The 22,094-nt window shown below is 38.5% G+C and overlaps 2 protein-coding genes and 1 non-coding gene across 5 annotated transcripts; 1 reads left to right on the top strand and 2 right to left on the bottom strand.

The window, feature by feature from the left end:
* Nucleotides 1–55: 55 nt before the first annotated feature.
* Nucleotides 56–139, bottom strand: Trnal-cag (transfer RNA leucine (anticodon CAG)). Its single transcript has one exon. It is a non-coding gene; the product is annotated as a tRNA-Leu (tRNA).
* Nucleotides 140–211: 72 nt separating this feature from the next.
* On the top strand, nucleotides 212–6,915 carry LOC144632214 (FGFR1 oncogene partner 2 homolog). Its single transcript, XM_078490809.1, has 4 exons — nucleotides 212–413; nucleotides 3,648–3,833; nucleotides 4,803–4,865; nucleotides 5,621–6,915. The coding sequence occupies exons 1-4, from the start codon at nucleotides 291–293 to the stop codon at nucleotides 5,864–5,866; spliced, it is 618 nt and encodes a 205-aa protein (XP_078346935.1). The 5' UTR covers nucleotides 212–290; the 3' UTR covers nucleotides 5,867–6,915.
* Nucleotides 6,916–9,126: 2,211 nt separating this feature from the next.
* On the bottom strand, nucleotides 9,127–21,368 carry LOC144632686 (putative cysteine desulfurase). Of its 3 annotated transcripts, none has more exons than XR_013566931.1 (20): nucleotides 20,806–21,367; nucleotides 20,572–20,712; nucleotides 19,090–19,120; nucleotides 17,423–17,539; nucleotides 16,326–16,455; nucleotides 16,185–16,250; nucleotides 15,736–15,801; nucleotides 15,192–15,373; nucleotides 14,539–14,597; nucleotides 14,384–14,457; nucleotides 13,842–13,952; nucleotides 13,448–13,494; nucleotides 13,098–13,302; nucleotides 12,804–12,868; nucleotides 12,202–12,246; nucleotides 11,926–12,037; nucleotides 11,329–11,487; nucleotides 11,137–11,190; nucleotides 10,284–10,781; nucleotides 9,127–10,132 (listed from the first exon to the last, which is right to left on the bottom strand). XR_013566931.1 is itself a non-coding variant. In XM_078491389.1 (20 exons), the coding sequence occupies exons 2-20, from the start codon at nucleotides 20,651–20,653 to the stop codon at nucleotides 9,251–9,253; spliced, it is 2,025 nt and encodes a 674-aa protein (XP_078347515.1). In that variant the 5' UTR covers nucleotides 20,654–20,712; nucleotides 20,806–21,368; the 3' UTR covers nucleotides 9,127–9,250. The 3 variants fall into 3 exon arrangements, 2 of the variants coding, with proteins under 2 accessions (XP_078347515.1, XP_078347514.1); XM_078491389.1 differs by having other exon boundaries at nucleotides 9,127–9,284; nucleotides 10,396–10,781; nucleotides 20,806–21,368; XM_078491388.1 differs by having other exon boundaries at nucleotides 9,127–10,781.
* Nucleotides 21,369–22,094: the final 726 nt, after the last annotated feature.

Genomic DNA, 22,094 nt, shown 5'->3' on the forward strand with positions numbered 1-22,094 from the left:
CCAAAGAAAACTTTTTGAAACTTAGAGACTAAAAAAGGGTAAGAAAAAAAAGATGTGTCAGAAGTGGGATTCGAACCCACGCCTACAAGAGTAGACTGCGACCTGAACGCAGCGCCTTAGACCGCTCGGCCATCCTGACCACACGGAAAACTTCGTTATTTTTATGTTATATAAACATTTTGTATGAGTCTTTTCAGTTTATTTTGAGTCAGCGGTTTCTGTAATAAGCGAAGTTCAAAATGGCGGATTATTACTGAAACGACAGAAAACAACATCGATTTTATAGTGAAATGGACCAGTTGTTATTAGACGCTAAACGTCTGGCATCTCGTCTTCGCGAGCATAATGGCTCATCAGATACACTCATTAGTCAAGCAAACAATCTACACTTTAAACTGGATGCTATGAAGCAGGTAAGCTTATTTTTTTCGATACGCGAAACTGTGATGACAGTGGTACATGTATTCATTCTCAAATAACAAGGTTTTATATTTATTAAGTAAGTTAGTAACAGTAGCAGTGCAAAGCTTTAAGGTTGTTTGTCGTTCATAACCGTTTTGTTTATCAATCACTGCATGTTACGTTCGTAGTAAATAAAAATATCAAAATCTTCCTAAATTAAGCTTAAATGGGTTGACTAGAAAAACAGCTCATATTCGAGCTAACAACTTACAAGCTAAGGCCTATATTATTCTTCTGCAAGCCCTTCACCTTAAGCATTTGTCAATTAACTATAGAGCAAGAAATCGTTGTTACGAATTGGACGATTTTCGTCGGGCTTTCATTGGAATGCTATTTAGAAAATGTTACATGCATTTAATAAATCGACCACATTTTTCCATGGTCTACTTAACAAATAGATTCCATTTTGCCGTGCGTCTGTTCAGTTATAGATCACAGATGACGTCAAAATGTGGTATGAACAAAAGAAGTGGCCCACAAGCCGAAGGCAAGTGGGTCACTGATGACGTCATCACTTGACGTCATCTGTGATCTTACTGAACAGACCCACGCAAAATGGAATCTTTTGTTTTTATAATAACACAAGACTTCAGTGCCCTAGCGCCGCCGCCGGCTATTTTTTATTCACTATTAAGTTTTGTTAACACGAAGCACTGTAATCCGAGAAAAAAGAAAAATGGTAATAAGTCATAAACTACCTATCCAAGAATGTCACTGCCCAAAGCGCCGATTTTTGTTTCGTGCGTCCAACTGTACAACACTCACTTTCATACAGATTCGGATTTCTATATACCGTCTTCTTCAGCTTTCGCCCAGTTATTGAAAGGTGAACGATGCTGCGTATGTCCACTGAAGATGTAAGCGACTTGCTTTGGCCCCGCAAGTTGAAAAACTGCCGACAACTCTGATTGGACTATGAACTCTGATCACACGCGTGAGTCACACCGCCCGGACGTCAATATGTGTCGTACCAGATCATAAGTAAGAACCAATCAAATGCGCGTAGAATTCAGGTTATTATATAAACTCTTTTATTATAAACTTGGCTGGGCTGTGTTCTATTGGAAATCCGTAAATCTGATTGGCTCTCCCACTGTTTTCTATTCGCCGATAGAAAACAGTTGCGCGCGCGCGTAGCTCTTTAAGCAGTAAATTTTCTTGATTTTTGTCTTCAAAGTGCACAATATTGTAGGTTTTGGACTACAATCCTTTTGAGTTTCTACTAAAACAATTACATTGCTCGCCCTCGTTTTCTATGAGCGATAGCCACTCGGCTGCGCCTCGTTGACTATTTACCCATAGAAAACTCGGGCTTGTAGTCTAATTGTTAAATTATAGACCATAGAAATGACGTCAGAAAATGTTCAAAACTCAAGTGGAACCACGAGCCGTTAGGTGAGTGGTTTCACTGCAAAGTTTTGGACATTTTATGGCGTCATTTCTATTGTCTTATAATAATAGTGTAGGCAATGGAAAAATGTGGTCGATTTGTTTTAAACCATAAAAAACTTGAACAATTATCTATCAAAAGTTATGCCTGACAGTGAAGAAACTTTGCCGGTGGGACGTAAAGATACCCGACACATGAAAAGGACAATGATACAAAAGAAGATGAACAAGAATTCAAAGAATAACAATTTTAATTACCTTTTTAATATTCTCTCGTTGAGTGTGTGCCTATCGCTAGAAGCGGCAAGATGATTTTTCTTTCTGAAGATCTTGTTCACGCTCATTCCCTGAGTTCACTGCCGGTTCGCTAGCACCATTCTTTTCAGTTAGACAAAAAATTCAAAAGCCTGGTAAATTTTCTGTTGAGTTGAAGAAGTCCAATTCTGAATTCTGAAAACAAATGCGTACTTGATTCAAACAAAAGAAGATGAAATTCGCTTTCATTTATGGAGACCAAACGTACACATTTCTAGCCCGTGCGTGTACGTGGCGTGATCTGACGTCACTTTTATGGTCTGTACTCTCATCGACCATAACTTTGGACCAATCAGCATGCGAGAATTTTCTCGGTTATGGTATAAAGAGAACTTCATTGAAATCATTCCATTTTGTTCTTGAAAAGGGACATCGCCATCATGCAGTGAAATTGGCATTGGAAGTATTTTTCTTGGAATTTTTAACTTTGCATTTTTGATTAGCTGGACTCTCAATTTATATCCAGGCTGCATGTAGTACCATCAGCTCTGGATTTGAGCTCTGAATTTGGTACAGTAGGACCCCTCTACCCCACTTTCTCAAACAAAAACTCATTCCTCTTGGATTTGGCTGTATTTTCCAGCTATTTGCTGTAAAATAACATCTAAACTCTAGAATACTGGGCCACTAATTTGCATCCCATGGAATTGGAATAGTTCCTTTTGTTTCTATATGCGATGTTCTAAAAGAGCATTCAGAGATATGTAAATAAGTGGCCTTGCATCATATTGTAAAATCGCTCCAAAATAACTGTGCTATCTACCTTAGAACTCTGTCGGCAGGATTATTTTGCAGGGGTATATTATGTACATGTGTACATGTGTGGTATCAAAGCTAACCAGTAGTTAGCTTATATTTGTTGGTCATATTATCGCCATTCCGTCACCATCATGTTGCATTCTGCATTTTCTGCAAAATACCCCTGCCAGAACTCTGTTATTTCAGACACCCTGCTATTTTGAACTAGTACAGTTTGCAGTTCTCTTGACCTAATTTTACCCAAATTTAACCCCACTACATATATTGAACTTTGATAACTAAAGAATGAATTCACTATTTTAATGTTAAATATTTTCAAACAAAAGCAATCACAATCTACAGTTAATACAGCCATACAAGAGACCATGTGAACTTCGTAAATTATTTGTAACAGTTGTATTTGAACTCAGTGATTTTACGTTAGTATACTACAAAGGATATTTACATATCCAAATCTTATTTTCATTTACAAAAATTAGCCATTTTAGAAAAGTATGCCAAACCTAATCACTGCTACAGTTTTGTAATTGTTCTTTCTGGCAATCCCTTGGGGAGCGTGGTACTTCTATATAAACAAAACTTGCAAATTGAATGTTCTCAGCCCTTTAGTGAATTATTAATGTTTGAATTCTGTGCATAAGAATAATGTTATTTTTTCAGGCTGCTCTTTACTGTCTGAACGTTATAATGACTGGACGACCATTTGCTTTTCTTCCTTTCAGTATCATGAGGTAGTCAGTGACCTTAATGAGGTGGCAAACCGCAGGCCTCGCAGCACACTTATTTTAGGAAGCCAGGAGGAGAATGCTCGCATACGCGAACTGCAGCAAGAAAATATTGAACTTCAGACATCAGTTGCCGAATATCAGTCAGCTTTGGAGCTCATTATGGCCAAATATAGAGAACAAGTTGGTTTAAGATCCTTTTTTTTTGTTAAAATAATACATGTGTTCATGTGTGGTATTTATATTTATTCAATTACAGTAAATCAGATAAAATAAATCACTTTATTTAAGTGCATGAAAACATAAAATGTACTGTAGCTGATATTATTTATTGTCTAGTTTGGATCAAGAATGTTTCTGGGAATCAGCCTATGATCAGTATAAAAAATTATTGAGATTTTTCTCTCAATCTTGCCATTTGCTCCCAGATACCTTAACAGAGTAAACTGTGTTTGAAACTTGTGTGGAATAAAATAAAAATATGTGACAAGTGCATGAAATACATGCGTATTGCACATGTTATTGAATGTGCCTTTCAAAAATATTTTTCTTAAATTTGATTTCTTACAAAAATAACTTATTGGCTGTTCAGTATGGCAAAACTGACTGCATGTACAAACAGAAATTATGATAGTTTTGTGTACAGTCCGGTTTCAGTTGTTTTTTTTTTATATAATTTAATAGCAGTCAGTCAGTCTTTATGGTAGAGTTGTACAGACGAGTATACATGTACAGTGGAACCCCGACGACCGATATAACGAATTCCCGAATAACGAGAATATTCTATGTCCCGGCAAAAGACAGTAATGTTGAGACAGAACCCCGAATAACGATCCGAATAACGATATTCCCGATATAACGATGAGAATTAGCGAACCGACGAAAATCTCCCCGGTATAACGAATAACAGAACACAGTCAAAGCAACCCTGAAAACAATACTTACAATACCTAACACAGTGTATGATAATATGATACTGTGTTTTAAGCCTCATTATCCAGTAGAAGTACACGAAGTACATGAGCTGACCCCGATATACGATTTCGGTGCCACGCGGGGCGAACGATACCCCGAATAACGAATAGTTTTACGCTCCCTTGGCATATCGTTATATCGGGGTTCCACTGTACATGCCTGCTTCTTTATTTGTAGGTTTTTGGACTAATCAAAGCAAATAGACTTGATGCTGGTTGCATGAAGTTAAACAATTACAAGGTATTTTGTTTCTCTTTATAACTTATGTAGTTTTATACAATTTTTTTTTCTATGTGTATTGTTAACATTAAGATAACATGTTCAAAGGGTGTATCCAGCCCCAGGTACTACAATTCATGCCATAATTACTTGAGACACTCATTTTAAAAACTGTAATGTGACATTCTGTTACAAATTCTCAGAAATGAAGAACCCTCTTCCCCCAAAAGAATGTTGCAAGGTAGATGGCAATGGGAGGCATTGTTTTTTCAAGGCACACAACATTGTAATGGGGAAGGGGGAATTGCGAGTTTTTCCCCCTGTTTCAAGTGTAAAAACGGCAAGTGTCCCAAAAAATGTGGCGTGGATTGTAGATCTTATTTATCATAAAATTTATGCTGTACAATGACCTTAATTTTTAGCGTTTATTATGCTCTTTTGCACAAAGTGTATTGCTTTCTTAGGAGGATGGGGTTGGAAGGATGGGGTCTGAGGGTCAAAGAGCCCAAGACGCCTGGGTTCCCACAGAGGGAGGCTGTGGGATACAAATATCAATGAGTGCAAACGATTGACAGCATATTTTGTTTATATTTTGCTGGTGAGATACCGGTACTTATTAGACAGATCTTCTGTTTTTATCCTTACGTGTTTATCTCAGCATAAGAGAAAAAGATCTGTCTAATAAGTATTTCACTAGCAAAATAAAAAATGTATTATACTTTTTAGCTCCTTGAACATCTTGTTAGTTTAATTACAGTACTATTTTATTCATTCAGGAGTTACAAGCTAAAACTGAGCAAATCTGTGAAATGGCCGCTGTAATGGCACAAGCAATCCACATAGATGATGAAGCAATTCAACAGGAACAAGAGAAAATGGCTTCTATTGAGTCAGAAAACAAAGGCCTTAGAGAACTGTTAAAGATCAGTGGAATATCATTCCCTGAAAAATCAGCCAGTGAAGAGGAGGCTTCACCTAAACAGGAACCTGACAGTACATGTACACCAACTCCTACAGAATGAATTATTTGTTTAGAATGCAAGATGGTCAACCTTTGCCGATATACGGCCTTTGTTGTATGTTACACAATTTTGACTTTTCAAATGATAATCCTTTCCACATCATTGTGTACCAGAACATAGAGCAATCCAAGCTCCTCTTCTACAGTCAACTGTCAACTGCCCCCCCCCCCCCCATAGCTTACTGTAAATTGTTTTATGTATAAATGTTGCTTCCTACATGCAAGGCTAAATGTCTTGTGACAAGTTGGAGCGTAGTTTCACTTTTCTGTCACACGCAACATCAGTAATTCTGAGATCAATAACACTCGACATATTTTTAAAGTGTGGATTTACGAATAAAAACAACACACCCGGAGGGATCCACGATAATTTAAATACCGTTGGTATCCAGTGTAATGGATAAACTTATAAAAATACAGTGTATTACTATATAATTATGTATAACGAATTTGTGACATTTTCTGTCCAGATGCAAAGCGTCAACGTTTTACTCGCTTTCTTGCAGTTCTTAGCTACTTTTCAGTATAATGTCTATACCGGTAATTATTTTTAGAGAATTATTCTGATATTCATTAGGATTAAGTTGAACTCGTGCACGTTTTTATTGCCAAGTCACAGTGAAACCCCGATGTAACAAAGCGCTGAGGGACTAGAGCATTGTGTTGGTTATAACGGGACCTCATTATACCATGGTGCTATTTCAATACAATAAATTAGATGTTGTTGTTTCGGCCGTGTTAGCGAATATCGTTCGTTATATCAGGACTTTGTTATACAGGGTTCGTTATATCAGGGGTTCCACTATATTAAGTATGTTTGTTTGCTCCACTGCTTGCCCACTGGCTGGATTTTAATGAGGAACCTCAAGAATTAATAAAATATATAGGTATTATTATTTATTGTGACTTCTGCTTCAAATATCTGTATCTTTTTTGTCCTGAATTGGATGAGTAAATTTGTTAGATTGCTTCTTGTTTTGTAGTAGAAGTTAGTAGGAATGGCTTAGTTTATGGTATTGCACACGAATAAAAACTTTTGCACTATTGTTATATTAGGCGTTTAAATAAGTTTTCCATTGTCAAATCTCGATTTGAAACTCCAGGGCTCCTCTGTCGCGTAAGAATATGTTCTAAATGGACCGTAGGGTCTGGGGACACGCTGGTCAAACCATTGAAACAATCATCCTCGAACGCAAGGGACACTCGATATAACATATGACACCCAGCACTCCTTCTTTTACGCGCGCTTTATTTTTCACTTCACGCTCAACGGAGTAAGGTTAGATAAAGTCTGTGTCCGAGCCAAGTGGCCCATACAGCCGGAGCTTATCCCGGTTTGCGTAGCATTAAGCGACTAGGAGTATTGCTACTCCCCCTGGATGGGATGCCAGTTGATCGCAGGGTTACCCCCCAGCAGTAAATTCGCCGGTACCCGTGACGTCATCAAAATTCTAAAATCATTGGCTATTAGATGTCCTTAATATATATCGTTTTGAAGGTTTTTAGCTCGATAGCAATCGCCGTCTTTAAGATAGAGCATTTTGAATTTCGGAGTTTCTCGTCACACGAGATCCAAGATGGCCGCCAGAAGGCTGTCACGTTCTCTTTAAAAAATGTCTTATTTTGCGATTTTTAACAATCTGAACAGTTGAGGTGTTGCTAGAAGTGTTTATGCGAATGTTTACTTGTTTACGAGGGTGATCGGACCGCTTTTTGTAGCAAAATTTAATGCCAGATGTTTTCATTAATTTCCGGCGGCCATGTTGGAGCCCAACCAGTTGGACTCCATCATGGAGTTTCCATACTGTTCTCTCTAAATTTGCGTGAAACATTTTGACGGATAACTCGAGTACGGAACAAAATACGGACCTGAGAATTGGACAAAAAGTTTATTTAGTAGTTTTCTACAACCTGTAATATTCTTGATTTTTTTGACTCAATAGTTTTGGATTTATTTTTTCGCGGCGTGACAGTGGCGTGACAGTGAAAACCACCTGTACACCTGGATGGAGAGAGGCATCTGTGAGTGCTCAACGGAGTACGTAAGAAAAAAAGAGGGTGTGTCTGTAGTCTTGACGCGCAGTGGATCAACTGGCCAGGATTGCTTCTCCCTGGACAGGTATCGCAGGTTATCCCTTAGCAGTTTTCCCTAACAATTCACTGGAACTATTCTACTGCTAAAAAAACAACTCAACGATCCCGGCCAGTGCTTGAACTCTGACCTTACGATTCTGAATCGAATGCCTGACCATAAGGTAACTGCCAATCACAGCCATGATGTGCGCTCTTACAGTAGAATCCCGATTTCTTGAACCCTCGATTTCTCGAACCAATTTCCGTTTTCCTTGGATAGTACTTAAAATTTTACCCCCGACTTCTCGAAGCAATTTTTGTTTCCCCTGGAGGTTCCAGAAATCGGGATATTAGTTGATAACCAACTGGGATTATAATCTTCCAATGCTCCGACAAAGGGCTAACGCTCGAAATGTCAGCTAATGCGGCTTATCTACTTGAATGAACGACATCAACTTCCAGCTGATAATCAACTAAGTATTTCACCGCCGACGCAGCACGACAGTTTCTTTAGAAACTAATAACTTTGTCCATGACGTGTGTAACCAATTTATCACTGTCCACCGCGGGAGCAAAAGAGGTCACGAGGATTCAGTAAATGTATCAGTCAATTCCAAGCGAGATCACCCCCCCCCCCGGGGGGAAACCCCCGGGCATTTGAATTTTTTCAAAATGTCTGATCAAATTCCCCACTATGTGGGCCAGTTGCACGGTCAAATGCCCCACCGGTCGGGGCTGAAATGTCATTGTAAGTCGGTTTTCTCGTTGAATTGCGGTCGTTTTGCCTACAGACTTGGTCTAAAAGGACAATCATGCCCTATTTATCAGCAAATTTTAGTTTATGACAACGGTCAAATGCCCGACCACCCGGGCTTCTGTTCGATCAAATTCCTCACTATCTGGGCCTCAGCAGCGGTCAAATGCCCGGGGGTTGCCCGGGGGGATGATCTCGCTTGAAATTGACTGATACATAATTTTGTTCCGTTTGTTTGTATCAGTCACAGAATAACGAAAGAAATGGAGCGAGGCCAACCTAAAAGTAGAGCTGAAAGGCGGTAAGGAGAAGGGGTGCTTGAGCTCGTTCCAGCTCTCCTCGTCCTGCGAATGAGCAAACGCAGAGATAGTCATAGACTGTGGACTGTTTACAGAAACAAGTTCTCGAGTGAAATAAAAGCCGTAAACAAATCATTTAGTTGTCTCTGAAGTCTTTTATTCAAATTATAACGTGAACAATTGTAAAAAATTATTTTTGTAAAACCGGAATACCATGAAATAGAAACCACCAATAAATATAAATTAAAATATGCACACATCAACATCTCGTATATCTCTTCAGTTCTCGCTCGCTGTTGAAACGACACGTCGTAAAATGATTATAATGTTTATCTACAAAATAAATATTTATGCACACGTTTTCCTCCAATTCTGGCACTACGAGCCTTGAAGAGAAATTTACTTCTGTGATAATTTTTTGAAACATTTTAGTGTTGAGACACATGGCTGAAGCATGCTTAAGTTTTTGAATGACGCATTTTTTTTTTTCACTAGCTACTTTTTTATGCGACTCCTCATTCTCATCACCAGAGACCCTTGTCCTTCTTAGCCGGCTTTGCCTGGGCACGAGGAACAAGTAGCTCTGGGGACACATGATTTGATTGGCTTAATTTTTAACAAAGGGAATTTAAATCAAGCCAATCAAATCAACCGAAGCAAAATTCCTTTCAACGAAGGGATTTTTAAACGGTTGATTGGATTTGCTAAATTTTGAATTTCCTTTGTTCAACCTTGTTCCCAGGGCTTTTCCCCAGGTAATTTGAAACGGGCCGGAAAAGCCTTGGGAACGAGGCTGTTCTTTGTTAAAAACGGACAAGCAGCTCTAGGGACGAGAAGGGCGACTTCTTAGGTCCCCAGTCCTCGCGCAATTGAAGAGGAATTTGCTTCTGCGTAGATTTCTTTGAAATATTTAACACATGACCCAAGCATGCTTAAGTTTTTGAATGACGCACTTTTTTCTTTTTTTCACTAGCTACTTTTTATGTGACTCCTTAGGTTCCCAATCCTAGCGCACCTGAAGAGAAATTTCCTCTTGCGTACGTAGATTTCTTTGAAATATTTTTGTGTTGAGACACATGGCCCAAAGCACGACGCATTTTTTCTTTTTTTCCACCAGGAACTTTTTTATGCAACTGCTAAGGTTTGCATTCCTCGCACACTTGAAAAAAAAATTGCTTCTGCGAAGATTTCTTTGAAACATTATTGTGTTGAGACACGTGGCGTAAAGCATGCTTATATGTTTTAAATGATGCACTTTTTTCCACCAGCAACGTTTTCATGCGACTCTTTAGGTTCCAAGTCCTTGCGCACTTGAAGAGAATTTGCTTCTGCGTAGATTTGTTTGAACTATGTTAGTGTTGAGACACATGGCCTAATGCATGCTTAAGTTTTTGAATGACGCACTTCTTCTTTTTTCCACCAGAAGCTTTTTTATGCGACTCTTTTGGTTGCCAGTCCTCGCGCAGAGACATTTGCTTCTGCGTAGCATCATCTGAATCACCAGATGAATCTGTGTTTGATCTGCTGGACGCGGTATCCACACCGTTAACCACGTGACCATCCAAATGTAAATTTGGAATTGAACCAGCAGGAGATATCTGCGGTGATATCCGTGGTGAATGACCATGCCTTGGGTTAAATGGAGGCTTGGCTCTGCCAAAAGGTTTAGGTTTATATTTTAATGTCTCTGCCGCTAAGTAAAACTGCGCTTCATTTGGCTGAAGAAACCAGACTAACTGGTTCCTGTCGTCTGTGAACTCGATTACTTCTTCCTCTGCTGTGGAAATTTCCTGTGTTGACATAAAATAAATAATTCAGAAACGCAATAGAAATAAGTCTCAGCAATATTTCATCAAAAACTGATTTATCTTGAAAAATATATTAAGACACAGGTAAAATATGGACTTGGTTGTAAATTGTTTTTATTACCCTTAGCACGATGAAATTTGCTGCCTTGATGTTAACTGTAAACTCTTCTACCATTTGCTATTGCAATGACTTTATAAAGCAATTTTTAATAGAGTGTCGTAAAACCAAACCAATGTAATCCCTCTGGCCAATCACAAAGGACACGGAAACGGACACAAATTACTTTCGACACTCAAGTAAAAAACACAGTAGTTGTATTCTTAGAGTTTTCTATACCTTGTTTACATCAACTGCCTCTTTGAAAACTTTCTCAGCTGCTTCAGCAATATCCTAAAGTGACAAGAAAAGAGAACTTCTTTATAATGAGATAATGAGACATTAACGACAACTTATTGGTATGGGTAGCTTCATTTTTTCATGTGGTTTACACCAATACTTGAAATCAAGTGAAATTTAAATATTGCTTACATCAAGTGACCCTTCGTAATCCCTGCATACTTCATTTGTTTTAACGTTCATTCCAGTCGCTCCTTGATAGTTTACGTCATATAAGCTGAACAAGGTTTCTCCGTTGTCCTTTTTAAACTGCTTGTGTTCCCAAGCACCCGTGTGTGGATCAAAGTGATACTGCAAAAACACGATTAACAAAAATTTGCTCAGGCTAACCAGACAACCATAACCAGAACATATTAACAAAGGGCGAAGGTTTATAGCGCACTTTAGCAGCATACAGGCAGGGACAGGGTCTTCATAGTAGAGCGCGAAAAGCGACGCGCGGGAGATTCGTTTTAAAAAGAAACATTTTCATTATCTGTTTTCGACTGCCCTGTCTCGTCCTCCACATTCTATCACAATAAAGCCCTAAAAATGCGTCGAACAGTAGTTGACTCGCAGTGTTTGGTTGATGGGTTAACATCTTAATGATTGAAGCATGTTTACGATTTTACTATCTAAATTCCTTTTACGGTACCGGAATGTCTACAATTCGATGGTGATAACTGATTTTTGACCGTTCTTTTTTTCATCGAACAAACCAACACAGTTCTGTTTTTAGAGTACACTGACCTGCGGTAATAATTTCCAGCCATGCGTGGCTACCATGTTGACAGCATTTAGTACAAAATCCACTGTTTTGTCATTCATAAAGTAAGGAAGACCCACTCTAGCAAAGCCAGGTCTGGACAGAAAAGCAAATCAGTAATATGTAATTTTTGTCAAAAATATCGCATCAACGCATTACAAAACTCAGTATACAGAAGTACGGTTCTACTATATTTGCAACACTAAGACACTACTTTGTACAAAACAAGTCATACACTTCTTACTTAGGGTTCTACTTACTTCATTATTTCTAATGGTTCCTTTAATAAACCTCCTACATCGTCACTAAAACAAAACATCACAAAATAAAACCTTTTGTCTTCGCATTTAATAATAGATATGTTTAGTTTCGCTACACTCACACACCTATTAAACCAAAGCGAGAATGTTGTCTGCTCGGCCTATCAGCGCCAGGGCAAAAACACTTTATAAACTGGAAGCAATCGTAACTAATATCACAGCAAATCTAGCAAATATATTCCTTTAAACAAAGCGGTCAAAGACTGTCATCAACAAAATAAAGAGCAATTTTGATGAACATCCAAAAAGTTCGATGTATCTTGCATCTCAAGAGCATGCACTCTAATCAAATTCATACACAGCTGTACAGCAACTGACGCATACTTTTAGTCTAGCAGGTCAACAAAGTTAATGAACAAGTCAAAATTGACATTTGCTGAACGTTGCCTGTCAATTTCATTAGCTTGCTATGAAGTTTTATTTACTGTTATTATTGAATTTGAATTGAACAAGAAATCATTTGGTGGTAAAAGTTTTTCCGGGGGAGAAAAGAAAAGAACTAAGCGTCCTTTACAGAATATAAAGTGAGTAAGCTTGCTTACTTTTCGTGTTTTTCTAGAAACCAGATAAACTTTTTGGCCATTGATTCATTGAGACCAAGCAGATCCTGCAATTAGAAATAGAATGAAGAAAAAGGATTACATCAGGTCAGTTAGGAAAATAGGAACCAGCGGCTTTTGGAAAGATTCTCAGCTCTTGCCCTGTCTTTCTCACTCCATTGTATTGTTTCTTTTTTTTGTTTTTATCCTCTGAAACTCGTATGCTATTAAGTACAGATCCTCCCATACCGGATGTCAAGTCACACACAATAAATGAAAACCTTTTGTAAGGCTTACCTGCGCGTAAGGTCCTGCACATGCGCACCCTCCACGCGCCTGGATGCCATAGAGATCGTTCAGAAGCACAGAGACAAAGTTATGATGCACAAGTTTACCGCTGTCCTGATGGTAGATTAATATGGAGAAAATTGGTAGACGTGTAGCTGTGTCGTTTCCTAGAATTGCGATGTTTGGGTTGTCGTTTAATGCTTCAAACGCTTTTCTAAGAAGGAAAGGAAAAAGAGAAATTGCTTTACGTGCGTAAATCTGGAGACGGCACAAGGTCGAACAATAATAATTCAAATTTTTCGTCGCAAACTTTAGAACGAGAAAAATATGTGAAAAAAAGAAAAATGAAAAAAACTTACTTGCAAAGCTGTTCTTCTCTTTCTTCGATGATTGTCGTCCCTACAGACTGAAATAAGATAGCACGTGACAGTTAGAATGAGTGATCTAAAATGAATACATGTAGGGAAAATCAGCGTCTAATTTTCCATTAACGTAGACGTTTTTCTAAATTTCAGCGCTGCACGAGTTAATAAAAATCGGTCAATTATAAGTCAGGCGAGACAGAGCTACAACGTGCGTCTCGGTTAAGCCTCAGGCAACTCCTTCGCTTCTCTCTAAGCATGCACCATAAAGTTTAAAAACTTCGCACCTGTTTAAGTTGGAAGACCATACCAGCCCGTACTGCCCGTACTATATCTCACCTGTTTAAGTTGGAAGACCATACCAGCCCGTACTGCCCGTACTATATCTCACCTGTTTAAGTTGGAAGACCATACCAGCCCGTATTGACTCCACAATAGCTGGTGTTCCACCTTCTTCTCTTTCTTCAATGTCTTTCAAATATAAATGCGTGTCGCGTGTCACCTGATAAAAGAAAAGGAAAGCGTTCAGGACACAAAAAGGGGAATTGACGCAAACGAAGTTCGCTCTTTCTTGGACAGATACTAAGAAACTTGGTCGATATTTACATAACCTAAAGTAGGGGCAGGGAATTCCGAAACATTACTTGTTGCTTTCTATCGAGTAAAGCCTGGTTCCATAAATCATGACGATCACTGTTAAGACGATATGAGGGGTGCGACACTACCACATGGACTGGCAGTACTAGTAGCCAGTGAAGCAAAGTTCTGTGCCTAACTAGAAAAAAATAGAAGTTCTACGCCTAAAGCTTGATCTTGAACTTGTTTACGGATGAACAGACCCCAGTTCTCGATCACAAAGAGCAGTTCGTTCACTATGATTGCCGAAGTGCTTTTATATTTGGAAGTCCTATCTTTCAAAAAAGAATAACTTACAAATAACACTGTTCCGCCTCCACAACCGCCTGGGACTGGGTTCTTGAACACACTTTTCTTAGCAATAAGCAAACCTGAAAAAACAGTTGAATACGGTGTACTTAGTATAAGTCACGTGTCTTCAATCAAACAACCAAATACTGGCGTAAGCTTACCTGGAGTGCCAGTGCCTCCAACGAACTTATGAGGGGAAAGAAAAACTGCATCTTTATACCTGCAGCATAATAAAATCAAAATCAAAACTACAACATTGTAATACATTTAGCTATTATAAACTATGGCTACAAACCAACCGTGTTTTACCCGACATTTTTCACGTCGTGGAAAGAAACTCAGGTTCGTAGTCTAATTTACGTCATACTGTAAAATGGTCCGTCCTGGGGTCTACCAAAGTTTAATTAAAATTGCTTGTTCAGTAAAATTTTTTAAAGCGTTATCAGCGCCTGATATCATGCACAGACTCTTTCTTACCGAGCTTGGTGAAGATCTAGGAAAGCCAGACAAATTCTGGCTGGCCGTTTAATATAGTATAAAACAGGTTCATTCTAATTTTTATATTTTTATATTATTTTTACATATTGTTAACAGCGCTTTAGAATATTTATAGTTTTAGCGCTATATAAAGGTATAAATTATTATTAAATTATTATTAGTATAAACAACATAAAATCAGTCGCTGGGACGGCATGAACACAGTACGAACTAAGATGGCCGCGACATTTTGAGTTTGTGTTTGCTGTACTGTGATGAAAAGCGAAGTAAGTGATTTCAACTATAGCTTTTGTAAAAAAACAACCTCTTTCCTTACCCATTCTGTGTCGGATTCATGTCGATCTTGAGGTATGGACCGGCTGCGGCATAATCCCAGAAAGATAAGGCGCCATATTTGTGACACAGTTCAGCTACAGCCACAGTATCTGTCAGGATTCCTGTCACATTTGAAGCCGCTGAAAACGCCACGTACATGAAGTAATTTGCCGATTTATATTTCTAAAACACGAAAAAAAAAAACGCTAAGAATTAATGGATCTGGTAAAACAGATCTTAGACAAATTACACCGTGTCATGAGCGTCCAAAGATTTCAGCATTATACGCAAGAAACAAATATAGCCTTTGCAGTGGAATGTACATGAGTCAGTCATCTGAAGCACGAGGCATTATCGCCACTGAATAGAAATACTTCTAACGCAAGCACTGAAATATGTTTGGCAAAGCTAAGTGGGGGGGGGGGGGGGGGGGAGAGTTTAAACGTGGCGTCCTACTTTCACGACCACGTGAGTCATCTGAGGTGGACTCCCGAGGTTTTCCTCTATGTTATACCACTCTGATAGAAGCAATCTTTTTTTTTTACCTGAAGATTTTCCTGAAGCATGTCCATATCCACTGTTCCTTCATCATTGTCATCTATTCGCACAATCTGTAGAGATAAACGTGACGGACCGTAACCCAGGTGTTATCCTCAAGATGGCTAACGTCTTTTTCCATTAGAAGACAACTTATGATGTTACACGCGAGCCAAATCTACCGGCTGGCCGCGTTCTCAGTTCATTTAAGCACTCTTCTCTGGTAGCTAGGTGACGTCACCGATCAGAGAGGTCAACGAAACATGTACAAAAAAAATGTCTACGTATAAGGTTAGTCCAACAGTTACAATGCTATCAGGTTATCATGGGTAACATTGACTTAAAATGAGTGTGTCGTCTGACCTTATAGTCACTAGCTTTGTGGAGAATAACTCAGAGTTAAAAGTAACCTCGGGAAATGAATGGATACGTCATTAAAATATGCCCTATGATATACCTTTGCTCCAGTTTCCTTCCATGGCAAAATATTTGAGTGATGTTCAAAAGGACCGACGAACACAACCTGAAAGAAAGGAAACGTTTTTGTATTTAATAACTATATCACATGCGTTAGCTCAATGATGATCAAGGTACTTACATGTTTTTCATGTTTCCTTTCCTCCAGCTGCAGAGCGTGAATTAACTTGTGAATGGCACTTGTCGTACCACTTCCTGTGAACACCACCACATCTTCATCTGTAGCATTCACGCATTCTTTTATAATAGAACTGCAGCAACAAACAAAAATAACAATAGTTAAGGTTAGTACTCATATGTTCGCCCGATCGTTTCTATCGCATCGATCGTTTGCAAATACTGAGGCAATCGTAGGCGATCGAAGCGATTGGAAGCGATCGGGGGTTCTCATATGATCGTTCCGATCGCCTGGTATGAGCGAAGACCTACAAAAAACAAACATTTTAGCCCTAGATCTAACACAATGGCAGCCTTCAATGAGAGAGCAAAACTTGCGGCCTCCTATCCTTTCTGTTATTGCAGTTTTACGGTGAAAAAGGGAAAGAGAAGCAAGGAGGATACAACACGGGCGATCCAAGCGATCGTGTTCGCCCCAATCGCCGCAGCCTTTGCCGCAGACGTTATCGATTGTCTGTGTGATGTTCTCATATAATCACCCCGAACGCATGAAAACGTCATGTTTATGTAAGTGACAGAGGCGATAAAAACGATCGGGGCAATTATATGAGAACCGGCCTTTAGAAGACAAGTTGTTTAATTTCTTTTAACAATTAACTTGTCTGGCTTCTCTTGTCGTTTGAAGATGTCAAAACTACCGCAAACTACAATGCAATACAAAGTAAACTATACCAGTTGTACTTGTAATTGCCACAGTTTGCATACCTATTGCATCTTGGGAACAAGAAAGCTAAAAATAAAGATTTAATTTCAAATACGCTACTTCAAGGGTCGGGTGCATCTGGCAAAAGTAACGCCTGAATTTCTCAAGTTTGACGCTTGTAATCTGTTTGAAATTTCCCAAATCTTTAACCATCCCCGTGTTCCATTTTGGCTTACTGTACCTTTGTCGATCTTCGGTGTTTTTTTTTTTTTTCTTTTACAGTAAACCACTATTTAAAGGGTTTTCAGTTAATCAATACGATCTCCTGTTACTGCAGTGACACCTGATGACTTCAGCCCGAAGCCAATATAACCTCCCTAATGATCTACATCGCTTACCGTGCCTCTTGCCTAAATCTCGTCGTCTGTCGTGACGTCACACTTGTGGTTGTGTGGGTGTTGGCGTAAAATGGGTAAACATAGTCCCGGATGTAGTTCTCGATAAACCTGAGAGGCCTGGCGAATAGGAACACAAGGTAAATTATAACTAGCTCCTCGCCGTCGTGGAAAAAAAAAAAACACTTAAATTTAATAACCTAAGAGAGTCAAAAGAAATCCGAGATTGATTCAGATAAGCATCCTTACAAAGAAAATCTACGTTTCTTATGACAGGAGAGGATATTTCCTCTCTTGTTTATGAAAGAGAATTACAGATTGTGGAAAATGGATACCAGGTTTCACTTTTTGGTAAGAAGTAAGATTTCATATTTTATATTTGTTTGTTTGTTTATTTGTTTTTCCCAGAATTGATAACATCTGTGAAACACGCATTAAAGGCAGGGCCCGGTGGTTCAAGTTCTACTCGTCTTTTCCCTCTATAGGGAAGATATTTGTTTACAAACATTGTCTTTGTTATTTAAATGTCCAACAATTTAAACAAAAGAACTCTTTGTTTCGCTAGCCAATAGTTTTCTGGTTGGCACATTAATGACAATAGGTGACGTCAACAATATCTGTGCTATAAGACGTGCTTGTAGAGAATCATCAGCTGAATCATGGAAGTTGTGACCAACAAAAAGTGTCCTGGGGCGCTTTCCATTCGACCAAAACTTCTGGTTTCAGTTTCCAGAAAATTCCAGTGGCAAATGGAACAGCATTTTTCAACTTTTCCGGTTGACTGCACTGAAGGCAAAGCAAACTTTGCATATGGTCAGGTAGTGCGTCAAATATGGAAATTTCTAACAAATTCTGTATTAAAATAATGCACTGTGGCTGGTTTCCTGCACATATAAGTGATATAACTCGCTATTTTTGCAAATAAAAAGCATTCCGAGCACTGAAAATAAACTCCATGAATGACATTGTGGCCACAAATACAGGAACCTTTCAAAAGGCACACTACAAGCAACGAAATAGTCGCCAACCCAAAAAGTTTAATGAGCGTAGCCTGCACGCGCGTTATAAATATTTGTACATTTCTATGCTGCCGCCTGCAAAACAACAACGAAAAACAACCGAGTTCACCTAAATTTTTTATTTGGAGTTTCAAGAATGCTTCCTTAACACATATAGCTGCTATCAGCTGCACAAATCGCTAAATTTTCTACCGAAGGAACTTAGGCTGAGTGTAAAATGGTAGCTTTTTCCAAAATTTCCGGAAAAGAGGACAACCTTGCAAGGTAGACCCAAATTTTCGAAAACAATTTCCGGGAACTTTCAGTTCCATTTGATTTTGCTTCTGGAATTTCCGGGGTTTTCGGTTGAATGGTTCGCATTTCGGAAAGTCAACACTTTCCGGATTTTCTGGAAACTTTCCCAGGAAATTTCTGTACCTTTCGTCCTTGTTCCGAAATTACCGGATTTTTTGGTCAAATGGAAAGCGCCCCACTGGACTTGGCAACAACGAATACAGCTACCATGATTCCCCGCAGGCGTGTTGCATAGAGGAAACAGGAAATGTTTGCTGAGAAAAACTTTCAATAAGCAAAAAGTAACACTTGAACGTTATGCATGCGTTCTAAACTGCAAAGAGTGTTTTTCTTACAGTACTTTTCGTATTCACTTACTTGCCAGAAGCTGTGTAGTCACAATAAATAACTAAAAAAGAAAACATACTGCGTTATAAATTTGTCACATTTGTGCTCAGTTTAGACAATAAATATTCACCTAAAACAACACCATTTTTGCCACTAGTACTGGTTTTTGAAAATAATTTTATAACGATAATAATAGGTATGATGTAGTAATAACAGTTAAGTTTTTATCGTGTTCCAGTGCGATTATGCATGCCTTCTATTAACGATTGCAATAAAACTGCACGTTTTGAAAACGCGCTCTACGTTTGACGGCGTTTTCAAAATGAATATTTCAGACTTTATAATGTAGGGTGAGTCTGCGTAGGAGGCACTGGAGAAACTATTTACGGTCAGGAAGGTAAAAGCTTGCTCCTCTGAAAAAATTCCAATATTTCACCAGCGATTGCCACGTATAAGTGATTAACTGTTTGAGAACGATCGGTATGGCACGAAATTTGAACCTCCGCAAAGATGACAGACGAATGTCCGGATTACATGCGTGACGTAAGGCGTTAAGGTCCTTGCAAACGATTAGCCTGCGTAGCTGGCGGCATTTTTGGGTTATAAAAACAACACTCAAAACCGCATTGTGTTGCATTAAAATATTATAATTACAAGGCTTCGAGATGATTCGGATGAACCTCCTCTGCACGTTCCCTAGTTGGTCCTCGTAGCTCAATGAACCATGCAAATTTTGTTTTGTTGTTTTGCTTGTTCAGCGCTCTTTTCAGATGGTTTGCAAGAACTGTCGGCTTTTATTTATTTTATTTTATTTTTTTTTTTCTGCGGGCTTTTATGTCCTCCATGTGTCAGCTGCTTTCGGCGCAGTGTAAACAAAAAACGAATACTCTTGCAGGAAGATTTCGAAGATGCGCCAGAGTTTTCAAAAAAAATTGTACTTGACATAATTATCACTTCAGTATTCTGTCATTAGCCTAGTCCGTTCCTGATGTCAGCCAGAGGGCTCCTTACATTCCTCACAGAGCCTTGCATGATGACCTTTTAAAACATTTTTAGTTGACCTTCTCGCTTAAATTATAATAAGCCTGACTCAACTACGAGTATTAAAATAATAATATACCACAAAACAACATTTAACGGGTAGAAAGCGTTTTGACAAAGGCAACCAGCCAAGACACTATAAAGCGACCGGCCATGATAGAAATTTATGCTAATGACGGATGTTCCGGTTAAGTGACAGATTGTATAAACTGAGTATAAAGATATATCAAGTAAAGTACAAAAATTGAAAATACGACATGCATCATAACAAGGGTATATGGGATAATGTTTTTATATCGAATAGAATTAAAAGCTGAGCGAGTCCAGCTTCTAGAAACCTTGTGTCGATTACGACACCGGAGTACGGCGCTGCAAGATAGCAAAATCATATTTCTGTAGCTAGTTTTGTGTAATACCCTCTTTAACCGCTAATATTATACTGAAATATATATGTATACAGGGTTTAAATACCTTTCTTTTCACCATAAGGTCCTACAAATCTTGTATTTCCTCCAATAATATTTTCCTCGATAAATTCAAATATCGGAAGCATTACTTTTATCTTCAAACGAGCTGCTTTGAATAATTTCTTTTGCTGTCTGATTTTGCACGCTAGAGAAGACAAGGAACGCAAGAATTAATACTAAAAGTAATAATCACAGGACGCTTGAATGAAATGAAATATATTTTGATCGCTTTGCCTACCTGTAAATCGATTATCTTTCGTTGTGTTCCTCGCGTGTTACTATATATGACCGATCTTTACGTCAACTGGCTATATGCAAATGACATCATGACATCACGCACGACCCATTCATGCGTGACGGAATCCACGGGCATTTATTGATTACGCTCTGTCGACGTCAGCTTTTATAAGAGACTATTCCTAGAAAACCTTTTAAAAGTTGTTTCTTTCTTTTCTTTCTCCTTGACTTAATTACAATTGATAACAATTTAATTTAATCACATATATGTAGTGCAATAGTTTTCGATTGGCATCGTGATAATTTTTTCAGTCAAATGCTTGAAAACGGTCACGCGAGCGAAATGGTACTGAATATGAATGAATCGTATCCCACTGCATGTTTCATCTGATTCGCTTTTAACTGGGTTAATGTACAAATTCTTCCTACCCATGGCTTGTGGTTAATTTTAGGATTTTAAAATAACTTCTTATGAGCAGATGTTTAGACTACTCATGCAAGGATTCACGCTGACCGGAAGAGCGTAGTTTTCCTGCATTGAGCCCAGGCAATTTTTCTTTCTTTTTTTCTTTTTTTCACTCCTCTGCTCCGATCAGTAATTAGCTTTCAAAGAGTGTCAACAGAGTAGGCGCCCTGCATTGAACAGAAGGCTCTTATTATGATTAAAATGTATTTTGAGAGAACATTAGTAATATTAGATATATTAAAAACATGGCTTGTTGCACAAGAACGGGCAAGATGAAATTTTGTTTTTAAAAAAATTATTACAAGGTTCTCAGGATTCTTTACCACTTACAAATCTAAAACAAGCAATAGTACTAGGGCCTTGAAATAGTTATCAATAAAAGTAGCCGGATATATTGTCTTCTGTTTGCTGTTGGTGTTGGAGTCTCAATGCATCATGAAAAGTGCATGGAAGGAATCTCGTAAAGGCATCGCATAAGTTTTCGAGTGACACATTTTAAAGTCAAGAAGTAATTATTCGGAGCTTGGAAACCGAATCGTAAGCAAAAGTTCATAAACCTTAAAGTCTTTAACTCTGCTAATGGGTCATGTGCTATACGATTGGCGAGTAGGCTAAGCTTTTTTTAGACGGATTTTTAGACAAATAACCACTTCTTTGCCCTATGGCCAAGTGATAATCAGAGCAAAAGCAATAGGTTGAGCTCACATCGCGCTAAACACGAAACCACGCTTTTCAAAACATAAGTTGCAGATTGCAGATGAAATGACGATGTGAACTTAATCTGCGCTTACTTTTCAACTTTTTACTCTGCCGACAAACAGTCA

The sequence above is a fragment of the Oculina patagonica genome, chromosome 12 (genome assembly GCF_052425735.1).
Source record: "Oculina patagonica isolate OP01 chromosome 12, crgOcupat, whole genome shotgun sequence".
Taxonomy (NCBI): Eukaryota; Metazoa; Cnidaria; class Anthozoa; order Scleractinia; family Oculinidae; genus Oculina; species Oculina patagonica.